Source organism: Macrobrachium rosenbergii, chromosome 20 (assembly GCF_040412425.1).
Source record: "Macrobrachium rosenbergii isolate ZJJX-2024 chromosome 20, ASM4041242v1, whole genome shotgun sequence".
NCBI lineage: Eukaryota > Metazoa > Arthropoda > Malacostraca > Decapoda > Palaemonidae > Macrobrachium > Macrobrachium rosenbergii.
In genome coordinates this window covers 34,275,709-34,301,273 of record NC_089760.1, presented here as the reverse complement: position 1 = coordinate 34,301,273, position 25,565 = coordinate 34,275,709, and the positions used below count along the sequence as shown (strand labels likewise).

Sequence of the window (25,565 nt, the reverse complement as noted above, 5' to 3'; positions counted from 1 at the left end):
GCTGAGGTGGTGTGGCGAGTTTGAAGTGAACTGAGTTCGTCGTTTTCAGCTGAGAGATAAATATAGAATTTCAGACGCAACTTTCCAGTGTGTTTATATTCATGGGGGACGCTTGTTGTTTTTCGTGTATGGAAATTTACCTTGTCTTTTATACTGTACAGTTTGTGTATGATAAGGCGAAGTTTGTGTTATATTATTTAGGAGCAGTTGTGACTTGTTTTCGGTGTTCTGTGCCTTCAAGTCGCCGTAATTTCTTTATGAATGGAGTGATGCATCAAGTCAGGGAAAGGATGGGGGGTGTCGATGCAGATTTGTGGAACAATCTACAAGAAATTGCAGTTACTTAATTTGACAAATGGTAATATTAATTGTGGCTAGTGGGGAGGAACTGCAAAGGCCATTGAAAGATGTTTTAAGTTTTGGTAAAAGGAGAAGTTTTAAAAATAATAATATGGGCAAGTTGCGTTGCGGCTGTAAATGAGATCCTGAAATATCGAGCAATGAAATGACTTTTATTGTGGATGGTGAAAAGACGTTTGTAATTCCTGAACTGTAGCTTAATTGAACAGGAGTTGATGGTTCATTGTAGCGTTGAATTAGCATCATGAGTTACGTAATCATGTTTCAGAAATGTCGCGGAAGGCAGTCTGTTGTTCACCTTGAGCGGCCCAGACAGTTTAGATCAGTGTAGTCTGAAAAATAATCGGAAGACGGAAATCCGGAAATTTTCGTACCATCATCATCATTCATAGAAACCTGGTTCTGGGAAATGCATTGGGGGTTCTGTGCTGATGAATGGATCAACTTGAAGAAAATAAATAAATAATGACGCAAGAGATACCTGGCGTAAGTTCACTTGGCCCTGTGCAACAGCTAGATGCCAGAAGCAAGACGACGCTAATTTAATTATTTGGTATTTGTTTCTGAAATCATCACTAGTGAAATAAGATCAAATGGAACGAACTAGTGATAATATAAAAGTGAAGTTTAAATGACAGTTATACCAACAGAATTTTCCGGGAAGAGAACGCCCCTTGAATGAATATCAGAACCTTACGACCGTTTTCAAGTCCAGACTGGCCTCATTCTGAACTAAAAAAAAAAGACACTAACTCCCATGACCATCAAAGAGGACCTAGCAGCCGCATCCCAATCATTATCACTTTGGAATTTTTTAGCAGACCTTCAGGGTTTAGTATGAGAGGTAATGATTGAAGAGGTGTCCGGAAGTCCTACAGCGAGTAAATAAAAAATAAAATCGGAAACGAAGAAAAACATCTATCCTCATCCCCTTTAAATTTTTTCAGTATTTTTAGAATTCTGCTTTCATTTTCCGGCCTCCGAACAACCACTATCTCTGGTACTAAACTGGTTTTTGCTTCCATCCCCCCACCCCCCTCCCAAGTACTCCAGCCTCAAGTTTCAGAATTTGTATTGACAAAACGGATGGGGAAAAAAAAATGTGAAGTGAGTCTGAACGCGGAAGTTCATCCCGAATCATCGGACAAAAGTCTGGTTGTCAATTCGGACGCAATTACGCTTTGTGTGCATTAGAATGTTTTTAGAGGGGGATTGATCCCTCGACTCGGGATGTTTTGTAAGTGTGTGTGTGTGTGTTTATGTATATAGTTTTGTCTTAAAATTAATACTGTTCGTATGCTCATATAGATACTTGTCTGATTTTATCAGACAGTTACCCTTTGTGTATATTAGAATGTTTTTAGAGGGGGAACTATTTCCTCGACTCGGAATGCTTTGTGTGTGTGTGTATAAAGATCTTTTTTGAAAATTATATTGCTCTCATGCTTATAGTTATTTACTTATCTGATTGTATCATAGAATTCTAGATCCATTTAAAATGTAGGACAAGTTAATATACGATAAAGAGAAATGGAGAAACTCTCAAAACTCTTATTTTCTGTAAAATATGAAAGGGGGAAATAGGTAAGAAATCTCCCATGATTTAATAAACAAATGCAATGTTGATTATTTAAGGGGAAATCGGTAAGAAATCATCGATGACTTAATAAACAAATGCATTGTTGACTTTGCCATTTAGTCAGGTCTTTGCCCAGCTATTTTTTACAGCGACTATTTGTGTTCTTGCGCAAGTGCGCGACCTCGTGGTAAGAGAACTTCCAAGTGCGTAAGGGGTTTCAATTAATCTCATTATTTTGGCTCATGTCCGACTTGGCTTCTTCCTTCTTAGAATAACGATAATGCGATTTCTTACACTACCTCTCAATCCACTTTCTTCTTCTTCTTCTTCTTCTTCTTCTTCTTCTTCTTCTTATTATTATTATTCTTATTATTATTATTATTATTATTATTATTATTATTTTTCCTTTTTTTAGTTTTATTATTATTAAATTATTATTATTATTATTATGGTTATTTTATTATTATTATTATTATTATTATTTGTTATTATTGAACGTTCTTTTTGTTAGTTTATTACCTTGAAAATTATTATTATTATTACTTTTATTTTATTATTTCTTATTATTATTGTTGTTGTTGTTTTTCTTAGTTTACTGTACCTAGTGAAAATTGACTGCCAGGAACGTGAAAAAGGCAGAGGTCTTACTGAAGGCTGTTATGCTTTGAACTGTGAAGCGTCAGTCTTCTGTCAGGCTTTGAACGGAATAGAAACCCAGTTTGAATCGTTGGAAATTCTGAAGTTCGGCCAGGCTGACAAATGTGTCTTTTGGGTTTGCCAAAGAGCTCTCTGCTTTTCCGGTTAGAGTTATAGCGTGCTTGTGATAATAATAAAATGAAACCGAATATTAGAGACTTGTGTAATATTCCTACTTGGAATCGCGCCAGCATAAACAAAATATTGCACACAAATGGTTCTTGGGTAATTCGTTAGAGGTTTCAAGTTGTATTGAAATAAAAGTGTATACGATTCATCAATAGATATTAAAAAATACATAAATAACAAAGAGAAGCACGCTCTCTGATATGTATGGTTAAATTATAAAATGTGGAGTGTGTCCATTTTTATATCTGCTCTCATGTACAGTAATGTAGATGTACTACTGTACTGTACATTACTCTGGCCATGGCCCAATTATGGCGTTATGCCTGTCTGTCCGTTATTGCCTCACCCCTTCCAATCCATTCACTATGTCGCTGTTTCTCTCCTTCACTATTAATGCTAGTGAAGGTCTGATGGTGCCATGTAGATGGTTCGTATGCAGATGGTGTATTGTGTTTGCGCGTGTCCTAAGGTATATGAAGTGATGGTATCGTAAAATCAGTAATACTGTCTTTCAGCTTAAGTATTTAAACTTTCGTGAGTTCCTAAGTCTGTTTTTCAGCCTCCTTGACCAGTTTTATCATAAGACAGTATAATGGAGAGGTGAAATATGTTTTGTCACTGCTCTGAAAGCACAGTTTTTTTTTTCCAGTCTTCTTGAGCAAGGTTTTTGTAAGATAACAAATGGGATTAGTCACTTTCTGCCGGTATTTTATCCCAGTTTCCGAGGCCTTCGCCCAGAAAACAGGGAATAGTTTCTGTCGGCACTCTGCTCTGAAAGCAAGAGGGACATACGCTCGGCACGACCCACATGCAGAGCTAAATAGGGAAACTGGCAACCAAAGCGGATTTCGTAATTAGTGAAACTGGTAACTGCGGTGCATTGCATTGCATATTGCTTCTTTTTTCTATTTATAGTTTCGGCTCGGCTGTGTTTGTTGATTGCGCTGGCTTTTAAATGTAAAATGGTGTTTTTGAAGTGGTTATATTTATTCTTCCGTAATATTTGCACGTGAGCTTACGTTGACGGTCAAAATATCTCTTGCTGCGTTGCTGTGTTGCATTATTAGTAACGTTTGGAAAATGCTGTGACAGAAATAGTTTTACTCTCCTCGGACTTGTGATGTTTGTCACTTTCTCTCTTTCCAATGTTGAGCAGTTATCATTGTAACATGTAAAATTAAATTTGCCCTATATGCGGTACGCTGAACACGCTTTATTTCTGGTATGTTTACCTCCTGTATTGTTTGGTGTTAATAAAGACTTTTACGAGACGATGTTCGTACATGTCCAGAAGAAGTATTCATTTCTTGCCTGTGACGCCAGTTTTAGCAACCATAATCAATCAGTCATTTCTTACCCAGTCAATTTGAAATTTTCTTTCTCTCTCTCTCTCTCTCTCTCTCTCTCTCTCGTGTCTGTGAACTCTGATAACAAGGATGAAGCTTTTGATCATGAGGTAAATATTGAAGGGACATAACACCCCCCCCACCTCCCCCTCCCTCCCTCCCTGCCTCCCTCCCTCCTCAGGTTATTACTCTTGCGCTAACAGGATTATGAATGGTTTCAGAGCTATTAGGGCAGGCCGGGGTTCATAAGGAGGTAGATTGTTTTTTTTTTTTTATGTAGGTCAGGTATCCGAATGCTTTTAGAATTGTTGAAAAATTGAGCCTTCAGTTTTATTTGTTTGTTTATTTTTATTTGTAGAATGCTGGTCTGGGTATTTGTTTGTTCACTTATAAATTGCACTTACTTGGGTGCAAAAAAACAAAAGTTGTGTGTATGAATATATATATGTGTGTGTTGGAAATTTAGTATAATCGCCTTTTTGACAATTCGGTATGCCCAGTAAAACTATTATTTCGGAACATTTTATACAAAGCCTTCAATAAAGGAATTTTGTAAAAAAAAAAAAATAAATAAAATAAAAAAAATAAAGTCAGTAGCCTACGTGATCACGTGAGCATGCATTCATATTGTATATAATAATAATTATAATGTTAATTAAACACCAGTTATCTTATATGTAGCTTGTTTGTTGTTAGTCTTCCTTGCATTTTAGTATTGGGTCTCCATACCCAAGAGTTCGTCCTGTGTGACTTGTTTTTGTCTCATTTTATTGTTTTGTTGGTTTATTCTGTTCATAACTCTCTCTCTCTCTCTCTCTCTCTCTCTCTCTCGTTTTGTCTCATTTTTGCTGTACTGTATTGTCTCATCCTGTTCATGGTGAGAATGCTCTCTCTCTCTCTCTCTCTCTCTCTCTCTCTCTCTCTCTCTCTCTCTCTCTCTCTCTCTCTTGTTTTCGTCTCATTTCATTGCTTTATTATCATCATCCTGTTCATGGTGAGAGTACGTCCTCTCTCTCTCTCTCTCTCTCTCTCTCTCTCTCTCTCTCTCTCTCTCTCTCTCTCTCTCTCTCTCTCTCTCTTGTTTTCGTCTCATTTTCATTGCTGTATTGTCTCATTGTTCATGGTGAGAATAATGCGCTCTCTCTCTCTCTCTCTCTCTCTCTCTCTCTCTCTCTCTCTCTCTCTCTCTCTACTGTATTGTCTCATCCTCCCCTTGTTTTGTCTCATTTCATTGCTGTATTGTCTCATCCTGAGAATCTCTCTCTCTCTCTCTCTCTCTCTCTCTCTCTCTCTCTCTCTCTCTCTCTCTCTCTCTCTCTCTCTCTCTCTCTCTCTCTCTTGTTTTCGTCTCATTTCATTGCTGTATTGTCTCATCCTGTTCAAAGGAGAATGCTCTCTCTCTCTCTCTCTCTCTCTCTCTCTCTCTCTCTCTCTCTCTCTCTCTCTCCCTTGTTTTCGTCTCATTTCATTGCTGTATTGTCTCATCTCTCTCTCTCTCTCTCTCTCTCTCTCTCTCTCTCTCTCTCTCTCTCTCTCTCTCTCTCTTGTTTTCGTCTCATTTCATTGCTGTATTGTCTCATCCTGTTCATTCTCTCTCTCTCTCTCTCTCTCTCTCTCTCTCTCTCTCTCTCTCTCTCCCTTGTATTCGTCTCATTTCATTTGCTGTATTGTCTCATCCTGTTCAAAGGAGAACGCTCTCTCTCTCTCTCTCTCTCTCTCTCTCTCTCTCTCTCTCTCTCTCTCTCTCTTGTTTTCGTCTCATTTCATTGCTGTATTGTCTCATCCTGTTCAAAGCGAGAATGCTCTCTCTCTCTCTCTCTCTCTCTCTCTCTCTCTCTCTCTCTCTCTCTCTCGTTTTCGTCTCATTTCATTGCTGTACTGTATTGTCTCATCCTGTTCATGGTGAGAATGCTCTCTCTCTCTCTCTCTCTCTCTCTCTCTCTCTCTCTCTCTCTCTCTCTCTCTCTTGTTTTCGTCTCATTTCATTGCTTTATTATCTCATCCTGTTCATGGTGAGAGTAAGTCCTCTCTCTCTCTCTCTCTCTCTCTCTCTCTCTCTCTCTCTCTCTCTCTCTCTCTCTCTCTCTCTCTCTCTTGTTTTCGTCTCATTTCATTGCTGTATTGTCTCATCCTGTTCATGGTGAGAATAATGCGCTCTCTCTCTCTCTCTCTCTCTCTCTCTCTCTCTCTCTCTCTCTCTCTCTCTCTCTTGTTTTCGTCTCATTTCATTGCTGTATTGTCTCATCCCCTGTTTGCTCTCTCTCTCTCTCTCTCTCTCTCTCTCTCTCTCTCTCTCTCTCTCTCTCTCTCTCTCTCTCTCTCTCCTTGTTTTCGTCTCATTTCATTGCTGTATTGTCTCATCCTGTTCAAAGCGAGAATGCTCTCTCTCTCTCTCTCTCTCTCTCTCTCTCTCTCTCTCTCTCTCTCTCTCTCTCTCTCTCTCTCTCTCTCTCTCTCTCTCTTGTTTCGTCTCATTTCATTTGCTGTATTGTCTCATCCTGTTCAAAGCGAGAATGCTCTCTCTCTCTCTCTCTCTCTCTCTCTCTCTCTCTCTCTCTCTCTCTCTCTCTCTCTCTTGTTTCTGTCTCATTTCATTGCTGTATTGTCTCATCCTGTTTGCTCTCTCTCTCTCTCTCTCTCTCTCTCTCTCTCTCTCTCTCTCTCTCTCTCTCTCTCTCTCTTTCTTGTTTTCGTCTCATTTCATTGCTGTATTGTCTCATCCTAGAATGCTCTCTCTCTCTCTCTCTCTCTCTCTCTCTCTCTCTCTCTCTCTCTCTCTCTCTCTCTCTCTCTCTCCCTTGTATTCGTCTCATTTCATTGCTGTATTGTCTCATCCTGTTCAAAGCGAGAATCTCTCTCTCTCTCTCTCTCTCTCTCTCTCTCTCTCTCTCTCTCTCTCTCTCTCTCTCTCTCTCTTGTTTTTCGTCTCATTTCATTGCTGTATTGTCTCATCCTGTTCAAAGCGAGAATGCTCTCTCTCTCTCTCTCTCTCTCTCTCCCTTGTTTTCGTCTCATTTCATTGCTGTATTGTCTCATCCTGTTCAAAGCGAGAATGCTCTCTCTCTCTCTCTCTCTCTCTCTCTCTCTCTCTCTCTCTCTCTCTCTCTCTCTCTCTCTCTTGTTTTCGTCTCATTTCATTGCTGTATTGTCTCATCCTGTTCAAAGCGAGAATGCTCTCTCTCTCTCTCTCTCTCTCTCTCTCTCTCTCTCTCTCTCTCTCTCTCTCTCTCTCTCTCTCTCTCTCTCCGTGCTGGTCACTTGGCTCTGTGCTTAATGAAGCGCGACGAGGATTGATCATGAATGGACCGGCTGGCATTTGTAAATAACTTTTTGTTGGCTTCTTTTAATAGCTTTTATTTTTGGTCTTTTATGTTTGTTGTCAAATGTTTTAATTGCGAAAGTGACTAATGGCAGTATTGTTGTGACGCTGGAAAATTTCTGATTTGGAGCCGAATGACATTAAACAGGTTTTTTCCACGGTGAGTGGAAAGTACATTTGGCAATTTTCAGTTATGATATTTACGCCGTTTGAATTTGATTTAATTTACGCTGTCTTTAATGGAAACGGGTCTTTAAGCGTAACTATCCATTTGACCAAAAAACAAAAAAGAATTCGTTTTGATTAAGACTGTTGTTTTGGCTTTAAAAAGAATGTAATGGAGAATTCTCTCTAATACTCAGTATTCTTTTTCTTATTCATCTCCCGCCGCTTCTTTCCTAATATTTCTCTTCTGTTCGTAAATTCTTCAATTATTTTTATTTTTTTTTATGAAATTCGACGTGAACCTTCCACTTCAGTCAGTATATAAAGTATCAAGGTTCTCCGAGCTTGCCTTAGAGATATCACCTTGTGTAAGTTGCTAAATCTCCATGTAAAAACTTATATATGTTCTTGTATACATTGTTTAGACGCCCCAAAAAATTATATCTTCATCTCTGTCATTAAGACACTATTTTGGACTTACTTGTCCCCGGTTGGGATCCTGTTGTCATATTTGGGGTGTGTGTGTGTGTGTGTGTGTTTTTTTACCTGAACGATTAAATATCCCACTCCCCTCATCTCTTGGTCGTTTACCCCTGCAGGGTGCTCTCTCTCTCTCTCGATTTCGTCTCATTTTATTGTTTTATTGTCCCATCCTGTTCATAGCGAGAATATGTTCTCTCTCTCTCTCTCTCTCTCTCTCTCTCTCTCTCTCTCTCTCTCTCTCTCTCTCTCTCTCGTCACCGTACTCATCACATAGTTAACTTCCCGTCATATTCCTAATAGTATTCATTGACTACCTTGTTGCGTAATAGCGCTTCAATAATGTTCATTAAATAGCAATTTGTTTTGGCGTTGTAAAGCTTCGCATTAAGTGTTTCAGTTTGTCAGTACTTTATCATTCTCTTAAGGTTAGTGGAAGCTTTATTTTTGTTTATTTTGTGTATTTTGTTTATTTTACGAACGGGTATTGCACGTGAATAAATCCCTAAATGATTAAACCTGTTAGTATCCACTTAGGTCTTTTCTATAAACGTGCTTTCAATGATCATATGCTCTTTAAATGTTTCCATGTATAATATCTTTTAAAAAATTTTCAGTTTGATTTGAAGTAAGCTTTACATTACTTTGACATGTGATAGTGGTCCCATGGTGTGTGTTGATGGTTTTCCCGTTTAGTCCGATGTAACTGCAATAGAGAGATGCATAATCATCTTTTTTGCAATTGCAGTTGATGTACTAGGATGCACCGATGTAGCTGCGATAGAGAGATGCGTAATCATCTCTTTTGCAATTGCAGTTGATGTACTAGGATGCACCGATGTAGCTGCGATAGAGAGATGCATAGCCTAATCATCTTTTTTGCAGTTGCAGTTGATGTACTTGGATGCACCGTCGTCATGCAGTCGGGGATTTGGCTGCTACTTTCATTTACGAGATATGCTGTTTCATCTCGTTGATAATGAATGACAAAGTTTATTATCTAATTTCAGCTTCATGCTATATACACTTTATATAAACCCTCGCATCCTTTTCTCCATTTTTTCACAAATTACTCTTGAGGTTATCCAGTACTTTTTTTAATGCCGTTCTCGATGCAGCTGCCATCGAATCCGTTGTTTTGATATAGGACTTGGGATGTGGAACAGTCTCCCTGAGGATGTCGTGTAATTGAAAGTTCAAAAGTTCAAGCGAAGATGCAGTGCAGTACTACCATAATGCTATTCTCCTTGCATTTTAATACACTTTATCTGTTTATTAATTTACTGATTCATTTTTAATATGTGAGATCACTTCTCAGGCGGCAGAATAATCAAACTGGAGTCTCCTGTTACTTCAGAAATTCAGGCGGAGAAGAAATGCATTATTACCCTAACACTGTTCTTCTTGCATTTTGTTACATTTTTATCTATTTATTAATTTATTTTTTCTTTTTTAATAAGTGAGGTCTCTTCTTCATGTATTTGTTTCCCTTTACCTTCTCTTACTTCCTAACTAACACCATATTATTTAAAAGCTTGAATTTCAAGTCAGTGGCCCCCGTGGTCTTGTTCCATATGAATAGGGTTCATCTTCTGAATAATAACAATGAAGAGTAAAGTCTAGTTCATGGCGTCGCTCTCTCCATCTCTCCATTTGGTGCAGTGGGTAATGGCTTGCCTGACGAAGATGGCGACAGTTTGCCTCTTGAAGCTATCACATTAGTTAATCTTTTGCTCACATGTCCAGCATTAATGTGGTCATCATGTTTTAAAACAATGAAGTTTACCATGAAGTGTCTCTTGTCTGCGTTGAATATATGCCAGGGTAATTATCCTCTCTCTCTCTCTCTCTCTCTCTCTCTCTCTCTCTCTCTCTCTCTCTCTCTCTCTCTCTCTCTCTCTGAATCCTTTACCAAGGTCGCGTAACTTTTATTATGGTTTATGCAGTTCTCCCACGGAGCCTTTGACGTCATGAATGTTTTTTATTGATGTCTTTGTTATTACCTCCACCACTTGCGTCAAGATGTGAATGAGCCCTCATGCAAAACATTGCCTTCGTGCACTTTGCTGTATGAGAGAGAGAGAGAGAGAGAGAGAGAGAGAGGGTGTTGTTTATATGCCATGTAAGCCGAGATCATTTTCTGTATAGTAACAGAGGACAGAGTTCCTTATTTATCATATATTTTTTTCAAACAGATTTTGTATATCAGTAGAGATTTTATGATTTTATCTCTATGCCCAGATTACAGAGATTTTGTTTTTGAAGAGATCACTGGTTTTCACCTTTCGACCCAGATAAAGAGTTTTTTTTTATGCGAGATAAACGGATTTTACCCGAGCCTTAATCATTCACCTGTCAAACTAGTGGGTAGGTAGACAGGTGCATGTTATCGCATATCGAAGTGCATTGATGTGAAAGATTGGCATCAGTGTGCTGCCATTGTTGACCTCGTTATCTTGCACCTGGGCTCCGTTCTCTGTCGTTGTTTTTCAGTTCTTTTGTTTTGTTTGTAAACTGGGAGGCTCTCTCTCTCTCTCTCTCTCTCTCTCTCTCTCTCTCTCTCTCTCTCTCTCTCTCTCTCTCTCTCTCACACACACACACACACTCAATATATATAAATATATATATGTATATATAAAATATACATATACTATATATACAGTATATATATACACATATATATATATATATATATGTATTATATATATGCGTATATATATGTATGTATGTATGTGTATATATATACACATGCTGTACGTACATACATACATATATATGTATACACTTATAAATTGAAGCTAGTCATGTTAATGAATACCACAAAGACGTAATGTCTTATAAATTCACTTGACTAAAAATGTGCAAATCTAACTGTACATTGTGAAAATTTAGTGTACCCGGTTGCTTTCTTTGTCATTATTTTAAGAAATGTTGTTACGTTGGAAATACCGAGTGAGCCAAAACAGCGGAAATCCAGCTCGGCCGCTTGAATGAGAGAAAGAGAAACCAGTAACGTGTTTGTGTATTTGTTGATATTTCAGTTGAATTTGGTGTCTTACTTTTTTATAGCATCACCCACAATTTACTCCTGAAAACTATGATAAAATGTGAATTTTCAAAACTGATCTTCTCTTCTCTCTCTCTCTCTCTCTCTCTCTCTCTCTCTCTCTCTCTCTCTCTCTCTCTCTCTCTCTCTGTTAATACCGACAATGTGCCACGTGTTTATGAAAACTGAAAAATTGTAGGTTCCTAAACAGATTTTTCTCTCTTCTCTCTCTCTCTCTCTCTCTCTCTCTCTCTCTCTCTCTCTCTCTCTCTCTCATTAAATTACGTAAGTGAGGAAAGAGCAAAGGTTCAGTGATTAGGCTGAAGAGCCAAGAAGTACTCTTGAATTTACGGTTAGTCCCCCCTCCCCCCTTCACCTCGAATTCTTTCTAAAAATAAGGAGAATGTCATCCAGAGTATATTGTGTGTGTGTGTGTGTGTGTGTGTGTGTGTGTGTGTGTGTGTGTGTGTGTTCGGGCCGGTTATCGATTACCTGAAGGTAGATGGAACTGGAAGAGTTTTTTTCTCATTCTTTCAACATTTTCGTAAACATAATATGCCCGTGTAGTGTTTCGTAGAGCTCCAGAATGCATCTCTCTCTCTCTCTCTCTCTCTCTCTCTCTCTCTCTCTCTCTCTCTCTCTCTCTCTCTCTCTCTCTCTCTCTGTGGCATTTTTAATTTTTTGCCATGTTCGTTAGTGTGCCATTAATTCCACATTTCACCTTAATTATTTCGTCATTAAAAGCGGAATTCCATTTTAAGCCGCCATCTTAGTTTAATTCTCTTTTATGCGGATTCAGACAGTTGTCTCCTCTAAGCCAGGTTGAAAGCAGGGGTAAGCAACTACTCATGCATATTTTCAACCCTTTACTTAACCCCCTGTTGAGGGTAAGGGGAAATGACCCTGGGATCGGGGCTGGGGTCTGTGGGGGAGCTGGGGTTTCGCCTTTACTGCTTGCGGCGTGTTTCCTATATGAATGGGTTGACGCTAGTGCGGTTCTCTCTCTCTCTCTCTCTCTCTCTCTCTCTCTCTCTCTCTCTCTCTCTCTCTCTCTCTCTCTTAAAATTTCAGTGCTGTTGTCCTTGGATGTAACTTTCGATATCCATTTTGTTTCCATTTTACTCACGGTCGTTTAAACATATGTTTAAATTTCATTTTTTGGGTATGTTTTATTTTTTTTATGAATGAGCCTTGGAATATACTGTGGGTGAATGAACTTCAGGCTCATTTTCAAACGTAGTTAAAAATTCTCCCATTATTACTATTGTTACGCGAATGTTGGTTTTGCTTTTGTAATCATCACCTTTATAATAGTAGTAGCAACAGTAATGGTAGTAATTAATACTATTATTATTCAGAATGAGTAATCATTTGCAGAAAGGAGATTTCCCCTTGATATGCTTTATAAGAAGTTGAAAGTGCGCCGAAGAAGCTTCGGCGCAGTCGAGTTTTCTGTATAGCGTAAAATTAAGGCCACCGAAAAAGATCTATCTTTCGGTGGTCTCGGTATAATGCTGTATGTGAGCCGCGGTCCATGAAACTTTAACCACGGCCCGGTGTTTGCCTATCCTATATCGTTGCCAGAAGCTCGATTATGGCTAACTTTAACCTTAAATAAAATAAAAACTATTAAGGCTAGAGGGCTGCAATTTGGTATGTTTGATGATTGGAGGGTGGATGATCAACATACCAATTTGCAGCCCTCTAGCCTCAGTAGTTTTTAGATCTGAGGGCGGACAGAAAAAAGTGCGGACGAACAGACAAAGCCGGCACAATAGTTTTCTTTTACAGAAAACTAAAAATTGAAAGGAAGTTGCAAACGAAGATATGTTAACCAAGATGAATATTTAAATACATGTACAAAGATATAAGTCAGGAAAAAAGTGAAGCAGTGGGATGGTCTCTAGACCGAATGTTCGTCTTTCAGATGTTTTTATTTGAGGTTATATTGACCCCCCCCCTCCTCTCCCCCGCAACATTTCCGTCATCAGCTTTTAATTTTTTTTTTTTTTATCCTTGAGAAAGTGACAATAAAAGAGGAGGAGTTATTGTCTTCTTTCTTCTTCGAAATAGGCCACGTGCGTGTGTGTGAGTGAGACTGGAGAGAAAGGGGTTTTGAAGGGAAGACAATGGCTCTCCTTTCTTTCAGATTTAAGTAGCCAAATTATGAGGTTTGGATTCTCTCTCTTTCTCGGTGTTGCAGTATAGTATAGTTTGGTTTGGATTCTCTCTCTCTCTCTCTCTCTCTCTCTCTCTGATATTAATAACCAAATAATGAGGTTTGGATTCTCTCTGTGTTGCAGTATAGTATAGTGTGGTTTGGATTCTCTCTCTCTCTCTCTCTCTCTCTCTCTCTCTCTCTCTCTCTCTCTCTCTCTCTCTCTCTCTCTCTCTCAGATATTAATAACCAAATGATGAGGTTTGGATTCTCTCTCTGTGTTGCGGTATAATATAGTTTGGTTTGGATTCTCTCTCTCTCTCTCTCTCTCTCTCTCTCTCTCTCTCTCTCTCTCTCTCTCTCTCTCTCTCAGATATTCTCTGATAGGTTTGGATTCTCTCTGTGTTGCAAATGATGAGGTTTTCTCTCTCTCTCTCTCTCTCTCTCTCTCTCTCTCTCTCTCTCTCTCTCTCTCTCTCTCTCTCTCTCTCTCTCAGAGTTGTCGAAATTATGTGTATATATATATTGATTTAACCCGAGGACTAATAATGTGGGTGTATATAGCACCTTTTTTCACATGGCCTCTGTGATTTAAGTGTCATTCAACGCAATGATAGTGGAAAGGATATTGATTTTAAAGGTTTTATGAAGGATGGGTGTAGTAGTATTGGCTTATGGGACCTTAGCCTTGGCCTTAATGCATCCAGCGTTACTAGTTATGGTCTTCTAAGGCCACGGCTCCTTGATTTGTTAGCCCACATCTGCTCTTTGCATTGAAATAATAGTTGTAAAATTGCAAAGTATTCAAATAATCCATTATGTCCAAATACGCCCATTCATCAAGTTGGCAAAAGAGTTTTTTTTTTTTTTTTTTTTTTTTTTTTTTTTTTTCAAAATCGAATCTGATTTTACAAGATAATACAACACACCTTTTAGCATTTTGTAATTACGTTGAGATGATAAGATTTCGGCATTCTTTATGTAAAAATGTTGGAGCTTTCGGCATTCCTTATGTAAAAATGTTGGAGATTTCGGCATTCTTTATGTAAAAATGTTGGAGCTTTCGGCATTCCTTATGTAAAAATGTTGGAGATTTCGGCATTCCTTATGTAAAAATGTTGGAGATTTCGGCATTCCTTATGTAAAAATGTTGGAGATTTCGGCATTCTTTATGTAAAATTGTTGGAGATTTCGGCATACTTTTATGTAAAAATGTTCGATATTTCGGCATTCCTTATGTAAAAATGCTCGAGATTTCGGCATTCCTTATGTAAAAATGCTCGAGATTTCGGCATTCCTTATGTAAAAATGTTCGATATTTCGGCATTCCTTATGTAAAAATGCTCGAGATTTCGGCATTCCTTATGGAAAAATGTCGAGATTTCGGCATTTTATGTAAAACGATATTTATTTAAAGATGTTCGAGATTTCGGCATTCCTTATGGAAAAAGTCGGAGATTTCGGCACTCTTTATTTAAAGATGTTGGAGATTTCGGCATTCCTTATGTAAAAATGCTCGAGATTTCGGCATTCTTTATGTAAAAATGCTCGAGATTTCGGCTTTATGTAAAAATGCTCGAGAGTACTGTTGTCCTCTGTTTTTTTTTTTTTTTTTTTTTATTTGTTTATTTGTACTAAGCTTTAATGAAATACGTCACGGGTCGCCAGTGTTCTTTGGGGAAAGGCGAATAAATTGCTCTGGAAGTCGTTTTACTATTCTGCCTTGTGTAGGAGGCGAGTTGGGGGGCGATGTCGCCATAGAAGGGGGCGGGGGAAATCGTGTCGGCTGAAGGTTCGAAACTCTTCTGGGGAAATGTCAGGTAAAGGTCGAGGGAGTTGCTAAATGCAGCTTAAGTCAGGATCTCTCTCTCTCTCTCTCTCTCTCTCTCTCTCTCTCTCTCTCTCTCTCTCTCTCTCTCTCTCTCTCTCTCTCTCTCTCATTCCACCCTAAAATTAATTTTTTTATATCTTCGAATTGCTTTTCCATTTTAAAGATAACTAACTACAATAATTAAATGTGCATAAATTCATGCCTTGGTTTAAATTATACTCACACACATTGTGTGTATATATATATTGTGTATGTTTTGTGCGTATACTGTGTGTGTATGTATGTATATGTGTATATATGTGTATATATATATATATATATATATATATATATATATATATATATATATATATATATATATATATATATATATATATATATATATATATATATAAAATTTTGTTTCCAAAGAAAGTACTATGTATTATGTGTATACCCCTTCCCTCTTCCTCCTGTTCTGACTCAATATTCAACTGCATTGCACGCTGCACATATTGATCTTAAGAGGAAAACCGTACCTTTCGTGTTCCTTTTTTTTCTCTTCTCTCTATAAAAAATGGACCAGCTCTCTGGTGCGTAATAATGGGAACAGATAGCCGAATTACGTGGTTTTTTCCTTTCATTATTTTACATAGTTTATGTTTTTAGCATTTTAACGGATTTTTGTTACTGGCGTATATCTGGCCAGCACAAAAATGTGCCTTTTGTGTTTTGAAAAGCTTTTTTTTTTTTCACAGGTTTTTACTCTTTATTCCGCATTAGTTATGGTTGTTACTAAGAAATTTCCCGTGGATTTCTGAAAGTGCGTTGATTTGGTGTTTACAGATTTATAGATTTGCAAAATTCTCTCTCTCTCTCTCTCTCTCTCTCTCTCTCTCTCTCTCTCTCTCTCTCTCTCTCTCTCTCTCTCTCTCTCTATCTCTATCTATCTCTCTATATATATATATATATATATATATATATATATATATATATATATATATATATATATATATATATATATATATATATATATATATATATATATATATATATATGCACCACAGTAGTTTTAATTATCCTTCCGATGCTTCTCCAAAAATATTGTTTTTAGCTATTGTCTCTGTTGTTTATCACATCCTATCCCTTGCTCAGTTTTGTATCGTACAAGTCATGACGATAATAATGATTACATTAATAATTGTAACGGTATTTGAATTATAGCGATAGTAATAGAATTAGAACGATGGTTTCCCAAATTTGGTTATGAAAATCGTTGATGTTTGCGAGGAATAAAGACTACGAGATGATGAGATGATGAGAGAGAGAGAGAGAGAGAGAGAGAGAGAGAGAGAGATGCTGTTAAAGACAATATTATTCTTTATTTACTTTCCAAGTAAAAAGATTATTTCGGGAGCTGAGTTTGACGTAGCTGGAGGGATTAATTGAATAAGTATTTACCCAGTATCAACAAGTTGTGGTCCATTTTCTTTAATGGTATCATTATTTTAAGAAGGTGGGTATTTTCACAATATTGAAATTCCGTTTATTTTATCCCGTGGCTTCACGCTTGAACCACTGCCATTTGAAAGTGATTGCTAAGTATTTGTTGCAAAATTTAGCAACACCTTTTTAGTTTTCTGAAAAGAAAACTAATGTGCCGGCTTTGTCTGTCCGTCCGCACTTTTTTCTGTCCGCCCCCAGATCTTAAAAACTACTGAGGCTAGAGGGCTGCAAATTGGTATGTTGATCATCCACCCCCAATCATCAAACATACCAAATTGCAGGCCTGTAGTCTCACTAGTTTTTATCTTGTTTAAGGTTAAAGTTAGGCATAATCTTGCGTCTGGCAACGATATAGGCCAGGCCACCAACGGGCCGTGGTTAAGGTTTTATGCGCCGCGGCTCATACAGCATTATACCGAGACCACCGAAAGATAGATCTATTTTCGGTGGCCTTCATTATACGCTGTACAGAAAACTCCATTGCGCTGAAGAAACTTCGGCGCAATTTTTTACTTTGTTTTCTTTCTGTGCAAAGCCGAGGCGTCAATCCTGTGCTTAATCCTACGCTTTTATCCGGGATTGTAAACATCGTGATTTTATAGAATCGTGGCAGTTCTTTTGGTAATTTAAAGGTCACTTCATTTCGAACTCTCTTCTAAACTTTTGAGAAGCAACCTGAAAGTTAAATTGACGATACTCTGTTGTTGTTATTGATTGAGTTGGCTTTATGCCAGCACGGGCTCTTGCTCATAGAGCAGCCCGTAAATTCACGACGATACTCACCGGTGCAACTGTGATTCTGATCAGGTATCTAATTAATGCATAAGAGAACTTTATTAATTAATATCTCCATTCTCTCTCTCTCTCTCTCTCTCTCTCTCTCTCTCTTAAGGAAGCCTTTTTCTTTAAACCTTATTAACTAATATCTCTCTCTCTCTCTCTCTCTCTCTCTCTCTCTCTCTCTCTCTCTCTCTCTCTCTGGTAACGTTCTCGACTCACGACAAAAGATCTTGCGTTCGACCACCGGACTAGGCAAGAAAGGGTAGGCTTGGGGACTTTTCTCCAAAAACCTAAGCAGTGAATTGTGTCGTCAGTTGTAAGTCAGCTGAAGTGGGTCGCATTTGGGCTAAAGAGAGAGAGAGAGAGGATTTAAGGTAAAGAATTAAAATAAAGTCTGTCTGTCTGTTATAGGATCTAAAGCCAGCCTCTCTCTCTCTCTCTCTCTCTCTCTCTCTCTCTCTCTCTCTCTCTCTCTCTCTCTCTCTCTCTCACACACAAGTGACTCCAATAAATTGGTGGAAGCTGAAATGTAAAAGCAAGAATGACCGTATGGAAAAAGTGACCAAATAAAAATCATGACAGTGGAGGGTAACAAAGGTGGTATAGGGGTATTTTTCCCCACATGCAGCCTCCTCGGAGGATCGTTTATCTAGCGTACGACTTGGACCAAGACCATTTTAACATTCACCTTCATTCTCTGTCTAGACAGCTTGTTATGCCTTCACTTGTTGGCAAGGTTCCTGGCTCTCTAGTTTTGGTGAATTTATTCAAGTTTCAGACCTTGGGTTTTTATATTTTCAAGGATAAGGCTATTTGTAAAGCATTTCAGATAACAAAACAACAAAAAAAACGTTACATAGTCTAAATATACACATATATATATATATATATATATATATATATATATATATATATATATATATATATATATATATATATATATATATATATATATATACATACATATACATGTGTGTGTATGCAAGACGGCCATTCTTTAGACTCTCAAGTTTATTCATTATAACGTTGTGTAATTTGCATGTATACTGCGTAATAGATATATTTTGATACTTTTCAAAACATAGCAACCGAAGTGTATGTAGTTTCAATTATGGTTTTTTTTTTTTTTTTTTTTTTTGTTTTAGTGTATTTTCAGTCACCAAACTTTCATTCTGCACAGAGCCATGAAGCTGTCTCGTCGAATCTGATCAGCTGACTTGACTAAATAAATGCTGCGCCACCTCACCAGACACAGCTTGGCTGCGTGCTGAGGCCGCATCCCCATTCCGCGTCGAGATTCAGTCCAATAACTCTTTGTGGACAGGGAAAGAAAAAAGGAAGCCTTTGCGTCAGGAGGGTTAGGTGATTCTTGCCCCTGTCTGGAGCTGATTTTGTATTTTTCATTATGTCATTATCCGGGATTTGTTGCCAGTCACGAGTCTCTCTCTCTCTCTCTCTCTCTCTCTCTCTCAAATATTAATAACCAGGTAATGAGGTTTGGATTCTCTCTTTCTCTATGTTGTAGTATAGTAGTTTGTTTGGACACTCTCTCTCTCTCTCTCTCTCTCTCTCTCTCTCTCTCTCTCTCTCTCTCTCTCTCTCTCTCTCTCTCTTCTTTACATACAAGATATGCCATCAGAAATTGTAAACAGCAGCAGTGTGGAAGAGTTTAAAAGAAAGCTAGACAAAATCATTAGAACACTGTGAATGAACAGTAAAACCTACTCCTAGAGATAAGTGAACACATGATGTCTCCTCGGATGGACTAATAAGTCTTTGAGACATCCTGATCCTTGTAATTCTCTCTCTCTCTCTCTCTCTCTCTCTCTCTCTCTCTCTCTCTCTCTCTCTCTCTCTCTCTCTCTCTCTCTCATGGCCAAACACATTTAATTTTGAATTAGTTTCCATTCAGCAAGGGTAGAGTCGACTTATGTCATCTTTTAAGTATTGACAGAATGGATGAGAAGGGTAATTTAATTGTAATGAAAGTACTATGATACGAGCAATTATTAATCCTTAATGAATGTAATACTGCTAAAATATTCAGCTCACTGTATTGAGCCCATATTTTTATGAGTTGGGTTTTGCCATGTGGTTAGCTCTCTCTCTCTCTCTCTCTCTCTCTCTCTCTCTCTCTCTCTCTCTCTCTCTCTCTCTCTCTCTCTCTCTCTCTCTTAGTTGCTGATGAAATGTATTCCATCCTGTGTGTGCTGTGAAGGCCAGCATTCGGATATTCCTCTCTCTCTCTCTCTCTCTCTCTCTCTCTCTCTCTCTCTCTCTCTCTCTCTCTCTCTCTCTCTCTCTCCTCTTAGTTACTGATGAAATGTATTCCACCCTGTGTGTGTTGTGGAGGTCAGTGCTCGGATATTTGTTTAATTGAGGCGGATGTATTTTTTATGAGGATAATAGCATTTGGGTAAATGTGTTGGCCATTGATCTAATTGGCTTTATAAATACCATGGGATTCTGAATTGCTTGGAAATCATTATATTCTGATTGGGATGAATTCGAATTCGGTGATTAGCTGAACATCGCCCTCTCCCCCCTCTCTTCTGCCTTCAAGGTTTTTCCAGTCAGACTTTTGACGTCTCTCTCTCTCTCTCTCTCTCTCTCTCTCTCTCTCCGTATGGAAATAAATGATGCGGATTTCAAATAAACAAAAGTTTTTAATATACTGTATTACTTCCATATATATATATATATATATATATATGTATGTATGTATGTATGTATGTATTTGTTTGTTGGGGAATAAGACCAATTATCTTCTCCCAGATACATCAGTTTTATATATTTCCGACTGCATATATTGTGTAGTGCGTTGTTCACCAATATTGTTAAAGCAAACTACTCGTTCCTGCGTTTCCCCTAACCCTATATATAAAAATTATAGCAAACTACTCGTTCCTGTGTTTCCCCTTAACCCTATATTTTAAAATTATAGAGGGACCTCAACGGGAGGTCGTGTGTGGTTAGTGGGGAAAAAGGAAGCAGAGTCGATGGCATTATCAGCTGTAGTTAAATATGCTATATTTATCAAAGAGGTTGGAAAGATATGTTTATGTGATCTTGCATGGACACATATATAGCTTGCATCTTCTGTCCATATCCTACTTATGTGCACGAATTTTGGCAGTTTGGTCTGCCTTGCCTTCCCTCGTTAGTTCTCTTTTCCTTTAGAAAAAAAAATATGTGCAAACTCCTCAAATATTTATTCTAAGTATTTTTGTAATTCTCATTGTTGACGAAAATTTTATATTTTTGACATGTATGATGCGTAAACCTCTAATATTTTTAATATTGATGTCGAGATTGTTGCGTGTTTCCCACCAAGTGTTTTTGCATACATGGTCTTTTTTGTACCCCGATAAAAGAAGAAATGTTCTTGTGGGTTGTTATGGAAGGCTCTTTGCACACCGAAAATGTTTTGGATTGGCAAGATTATGAATCGTTGTTTCTGTCTTTCAAAACCTCTTTACATTTTTTCAAGATTTATGCTTGTCATTATCTCCCATTCCTTGTTTTTAGCGTAGCATCCCTTGTGTTTTATTATGAAGGTCAATTTTAGTATTTTGCCAATATCCTTCGCTAAATATGAAAGCAAATTATGTGTAAGAGCCTCACCAAAAAAGTTTTTTTTTCGTTTTTTATGTACTCTAGCCTAGCTGTATGATGATGATTATAAGATTAGTAGCAGTAGTATACTTAGCGCCCACATTAATCTGCATCTCCTGTCAGTTTTGGTATTACCGTCAAGCCGAGAAAATTGCGCCTCCACCGTGAATTTCCCTCCTGAGACAGCGAAAGAGAGCGATGGACTCTTACTTTCTCATTCCTGTCTTCAGAAAAATACGGCATCACCACCGACTAATAGCCCCGTCGGATTATAGATGCATGTCTATACAGCTTTTTCCAGAAATGATTTATTTTTCCAGGATGATTTATTTTTCCAGGCTGTGATCCCTTTTTGGGGATATCTCATATATATCTACTTTTTGAATGGGGATCAGACGGAAAGAAAGATGGTTCCTTTTATGCTTGTCAAATTGAATCCCCAAATCGGATGGGTGGATATTCTCGGGATGAAGGGAGGAGGCTGAGGGAGAGGGCCTCCTTTGAAGGATTTGAAGGAAGTGGGGAGATGGGTTTCCCTTTGGTTGGGTCCTCTAGTTTGTTTGGTATTATTATCATCGTTAAGAAATTCACAATCTCGTGGAAGAGTTGTGTAATAAAAATCCAAAATGATAAAGTAAATTCTATTACTATGTAAAAGACAAAAGCAAAGACTTTCGAACACTTGAACGGTGTTGTCCATTAGTGTTTACGTTAAAATACTAATCATTGCTTACGTTAAAATATTTTAACGTAAACACTGATGGGGAACACCGTTCAGGTGTTCGAAAAAATGATTTACCTTTTACATAATGATACAGTTTACTATATAATTATTAATTTTTATTATATCATCATCATCATTGTTGTTTATGATATGATACATAACTGTCAATGTTATTATTGATGATAATTTCGCTGTTTTTATTGTATGTCCGTTTTTTCACCGCCTCTTACTCCACAGTGAGTGGGTTACTGCTGTCTGTGCACGTCACGTGGTGCACTGCAGTCGTTACTAAAGGTTGTTAGCAACGTCTCTTGGGCCCGTAGCTGCACCCACTTTTTAGCCTTTACTTTGCCTTTGTTCCTATTTCCTTTCTTCCATCTTGCTGTCCAACCACTCCAACTCTCTCTTACACCAGATTGCTCGGGTGCTTTGGAATTTTCGGCAAATCTTGACTGTTTACAATCTAAGGGTGGTAACCCTATGCCTAACCGTCCTCTTTTATCTATTAGTGATACTGACTGAGTGTATGAAATCTCATGGTATTATTACACTTGTATTTTTAATGTTAAGTTAAAAATACCTATTAAGTATTTTTAATATTAAGCTACAAAGACACATTAACGTTTCGATATCTTTATACTTTTTATACTTTTATTATGTGAGTTTTTGTCACTTACACACGCGTGACTTTTTCATATTCACAGATATTAAGCCACAAATATTGCTTAATATCGAATTTAGTGTACCTTGGGAATATCTTACACCCACGGGAAATATAATTGATAAGTTTTATTTCCGAGATCCATTTTGCTTATTAATCTTTCTTGTACCATGTACTTCTTTGCAGAACAACCTCTTATTCTCCCTAAAGTTCTTTTTTCACTCTTACCTCTATATTTTGCCTGGCTTCTGTTCGTGCTCTTTGTTCTTGGCTGTCATATCCATCATCTTGTACAGTCTGCCTGAACATTATCGTCTCTCATGTCATGCAATTGCACCTTAAATAATCTCACCAAACCTTTCATATCTTCATGCCTCCACTGGTTTTATATATATATATATATATATATATATATATATATATATATATATATATATATACATATTATTCATATACTGTATTTATATTTATATATACGTGTGTATGTATAATATATATATATATATATATATATATATATATATATATATATATATATATATATATATATATATATATATATACTGTATATATATTATATATATATATTATATATATATTATAAACAATGTTCTTATTTATGTGTGTGTGGGTGTTTCCTTTCTTATGTCTCTGCTTGCTTGCTTGCGTGCCAGCCTGCCATCCTCCTGTTTGGTTTGCTGGGACTTTATTGATTGCTTGGCCGGCCACGCTTCCCTGTCTAGTTCTTTTTCTTGCTCATGGCTTTTTATCCTCTCTCTCTCTCTCTCTCTCTCTCTCTCTCTCTCTCTCTCTCTCGTCGTGGCTTGGTGGTAGAGTGTCTCTCCCATAAGTGGACGATCCGTGTTCGAGTCCTAATAACCAGGCGAGGAAGGACGAATGAGTGTGGTCGTTAAAATTCAGTATTGCATTTATTGACCTACTTACTGGATTATGCACTTGGTTGTTAGTCGACTGTTATGAGTTGTAGCTAGGTGAGAGAGAGAGAGAGAGAGAGAGAGAGAGAGAGAGAGAGAGAGAGAGAGAGAGAGAGAGAGAGAGAGAGAGAAATATATATATATATAACACCAAAACGGGAAGGCCTCACTGAGGTAATCTGGTATTCATAACACTCTCTCTTTCATTGTTAAACGACACCACACTTGCCCATTTGGCAAGAGATCTTTGGACGAAAGCTATTAGGCCCGTTCCTTGAAAGAAAACCGTTGTACCTGTTGACCCACTAGTGATCCATGTACCTGGCGTGTGGTCCGTCGTTTTTAGTGGATTGCTGGTGGGGTTTGAATAAGAGGAAGAGAATTTACCCAAAGCAGAGCTCCTGTCAAGGCACCATCAAATTATACTTAATAGTTATATTATACTTTTTAATGTGAGAGCCTCGACGAGGTAATCCTCATCCTACTCGAGTGAAAACATTCACCAGATGTTTTCCGTCCCGCACATATTTCTGACATTCTTTATGAAATGTCTTTGCCCTTCCCCCATTTTTTTAATTTTATTTATTTATTTATTTATTTATTTATGTATTTATTTATTTATTTATTTGTTTGTAAATGTTGTATTTATGCCATGTGTGCAGACAGGTAGTTGTCCCCTGTTTGTACGCCTGGCTGTACGTCTGTACACCAGTGTGTATGTCACCTACCTCGTCATCACAGCTCCCCTACATGGTTGAAGGAATTCCTTTCAAACGTGTTGCAAAAGCAGACCATTATGCGTGGTTATATTTAAAAGGGAGATCGTCCGTCCATCTGTATGTCATTATGTCTGCTGATCTTAGTCATCTCAACTCCTACAGGGTTGAATAAATTCACTTCAAACGTGGCGCAGAGGTAGGCCATCTTGCGTAAATGTAACTGATGGAACAGACAGACCGTCGTGCAACAGACGTACATGAAGGGAGATTTTTCCATCCTTTTGTCTGTCAGTGTGGTTGTCACATTTACGATGTCATGTTCTTTCACTCAGCCCATTTGGTAATATACATATTTATTGTTTTGTTTATTTAATTTTTTCATGTGGTTCTATATCTGCATCATTTTATCTTTTATCATGTTGTATATGTTATATCTATGTAACATATGATATTAATTTTGTTAGTTTTCCTGTGTTAATTGTACTCGTTTTGGGTTTATATCAGGTTGAACTTATTTCACTGTTTAAAGAACATACAGTATATCCCATTGGTTCTAATGTACTTTAGACTTCCAGCATCTTTCAGGTTCACGAGTTTCTGATTTTATGCGTTACATTAAATTTCCCTTATCTTTTTACTTTTGCCAGTTGTTAGGATGAGATTCATTCACATTTTAGCTGTTAAAGTGTAAGTGTGGCAATGACCTCTGTGTTTTTTTTTCTCTGGAGCCACCCCAGCGGTTAAGGGAAATGGTATATCGTTGATATCTTTACAAAAATGTTTGAGTATTTGTAAAGAAAAAGTTATTAATTTCTCTGAAAGACCGCCAGCTAGTGCGTGTATTGAATACCTCTTTTACTACAGACTTGATTTGCACAGTGTGTTTCTGTTGGTTTTCTTTTGATTGAAATTTCTATATTAGAGAGAGCAAGCATCTTTATCTTGATAGTTATGGCTGACATCTTGCGTTTGTGGGAGACTGACCTGTGTTCCGAGTTACCATATACATTCTGTGTATATGTGTATATATATATATATATATATATATATATATATATATATATATATATATATATATATGTGTGTGTGTGTGTGTGTGTGTGTGTGTGTGTGTGTGTGTGTGTGTGTGCGCACTTTTGGAAGCTTTTTGTTTTAGTGCATTTGATTAGTCTGAATCCCATTTTTAGATACTGTTGAGAATGGAAAATTTTCATCATAATAGACACGCATCTACTGTACGTGTGTTGCATAGTGTACGCACGTAGTGATATTACTTGATAAATCTTTGTCAACAATCTCAAGTAAAATTATATGTAACTGTAATAGAAGCCTGCATGTCTTTGAAGTGTGAAGCGTGTCTTAAATATAAATCCTTTTTCCCATTGCAGTGCGCAGACTTCGTTGCAGCCGGGGCCAAAGAGATGATGACTCCTTCTGACGTCATCAATGCTGCTGACATTACATTTTCGTGCGTGTCCGATCCCCAGGTGGCGAAAAACGTAAGTGAAACTCATGCATTTTCCTTTTAAGTTGAAAT

The 25,565-nt window shown here is 37.6% G+C and overlaps 1 protein-coding gene across 2 annotated transcripts in view; it reads left to right on the top strand.

Moving 5' to 3' along the window:
- Positions 1 to 25,565, top strand: part of Ndf (Nucleosome-destabilizing factor) — a 228,245-nt gene that overhangs the window by 185,286 nt on the left and 17,394 nt on the right. For both annotated transcript variants that reach the window (XM_067122496.1, XM_067122494.1), the window contains exon 8: positions 25,417 to 25,527. In XM_067122496.1, coding sequence (XP_066978597.1) covers positions 25,417 to 25,527 — 111 coding nt within the window. The remainder of the gene's footprint in view (positions 1 to 25,416; positions 25,528 to 25,565) is intronic.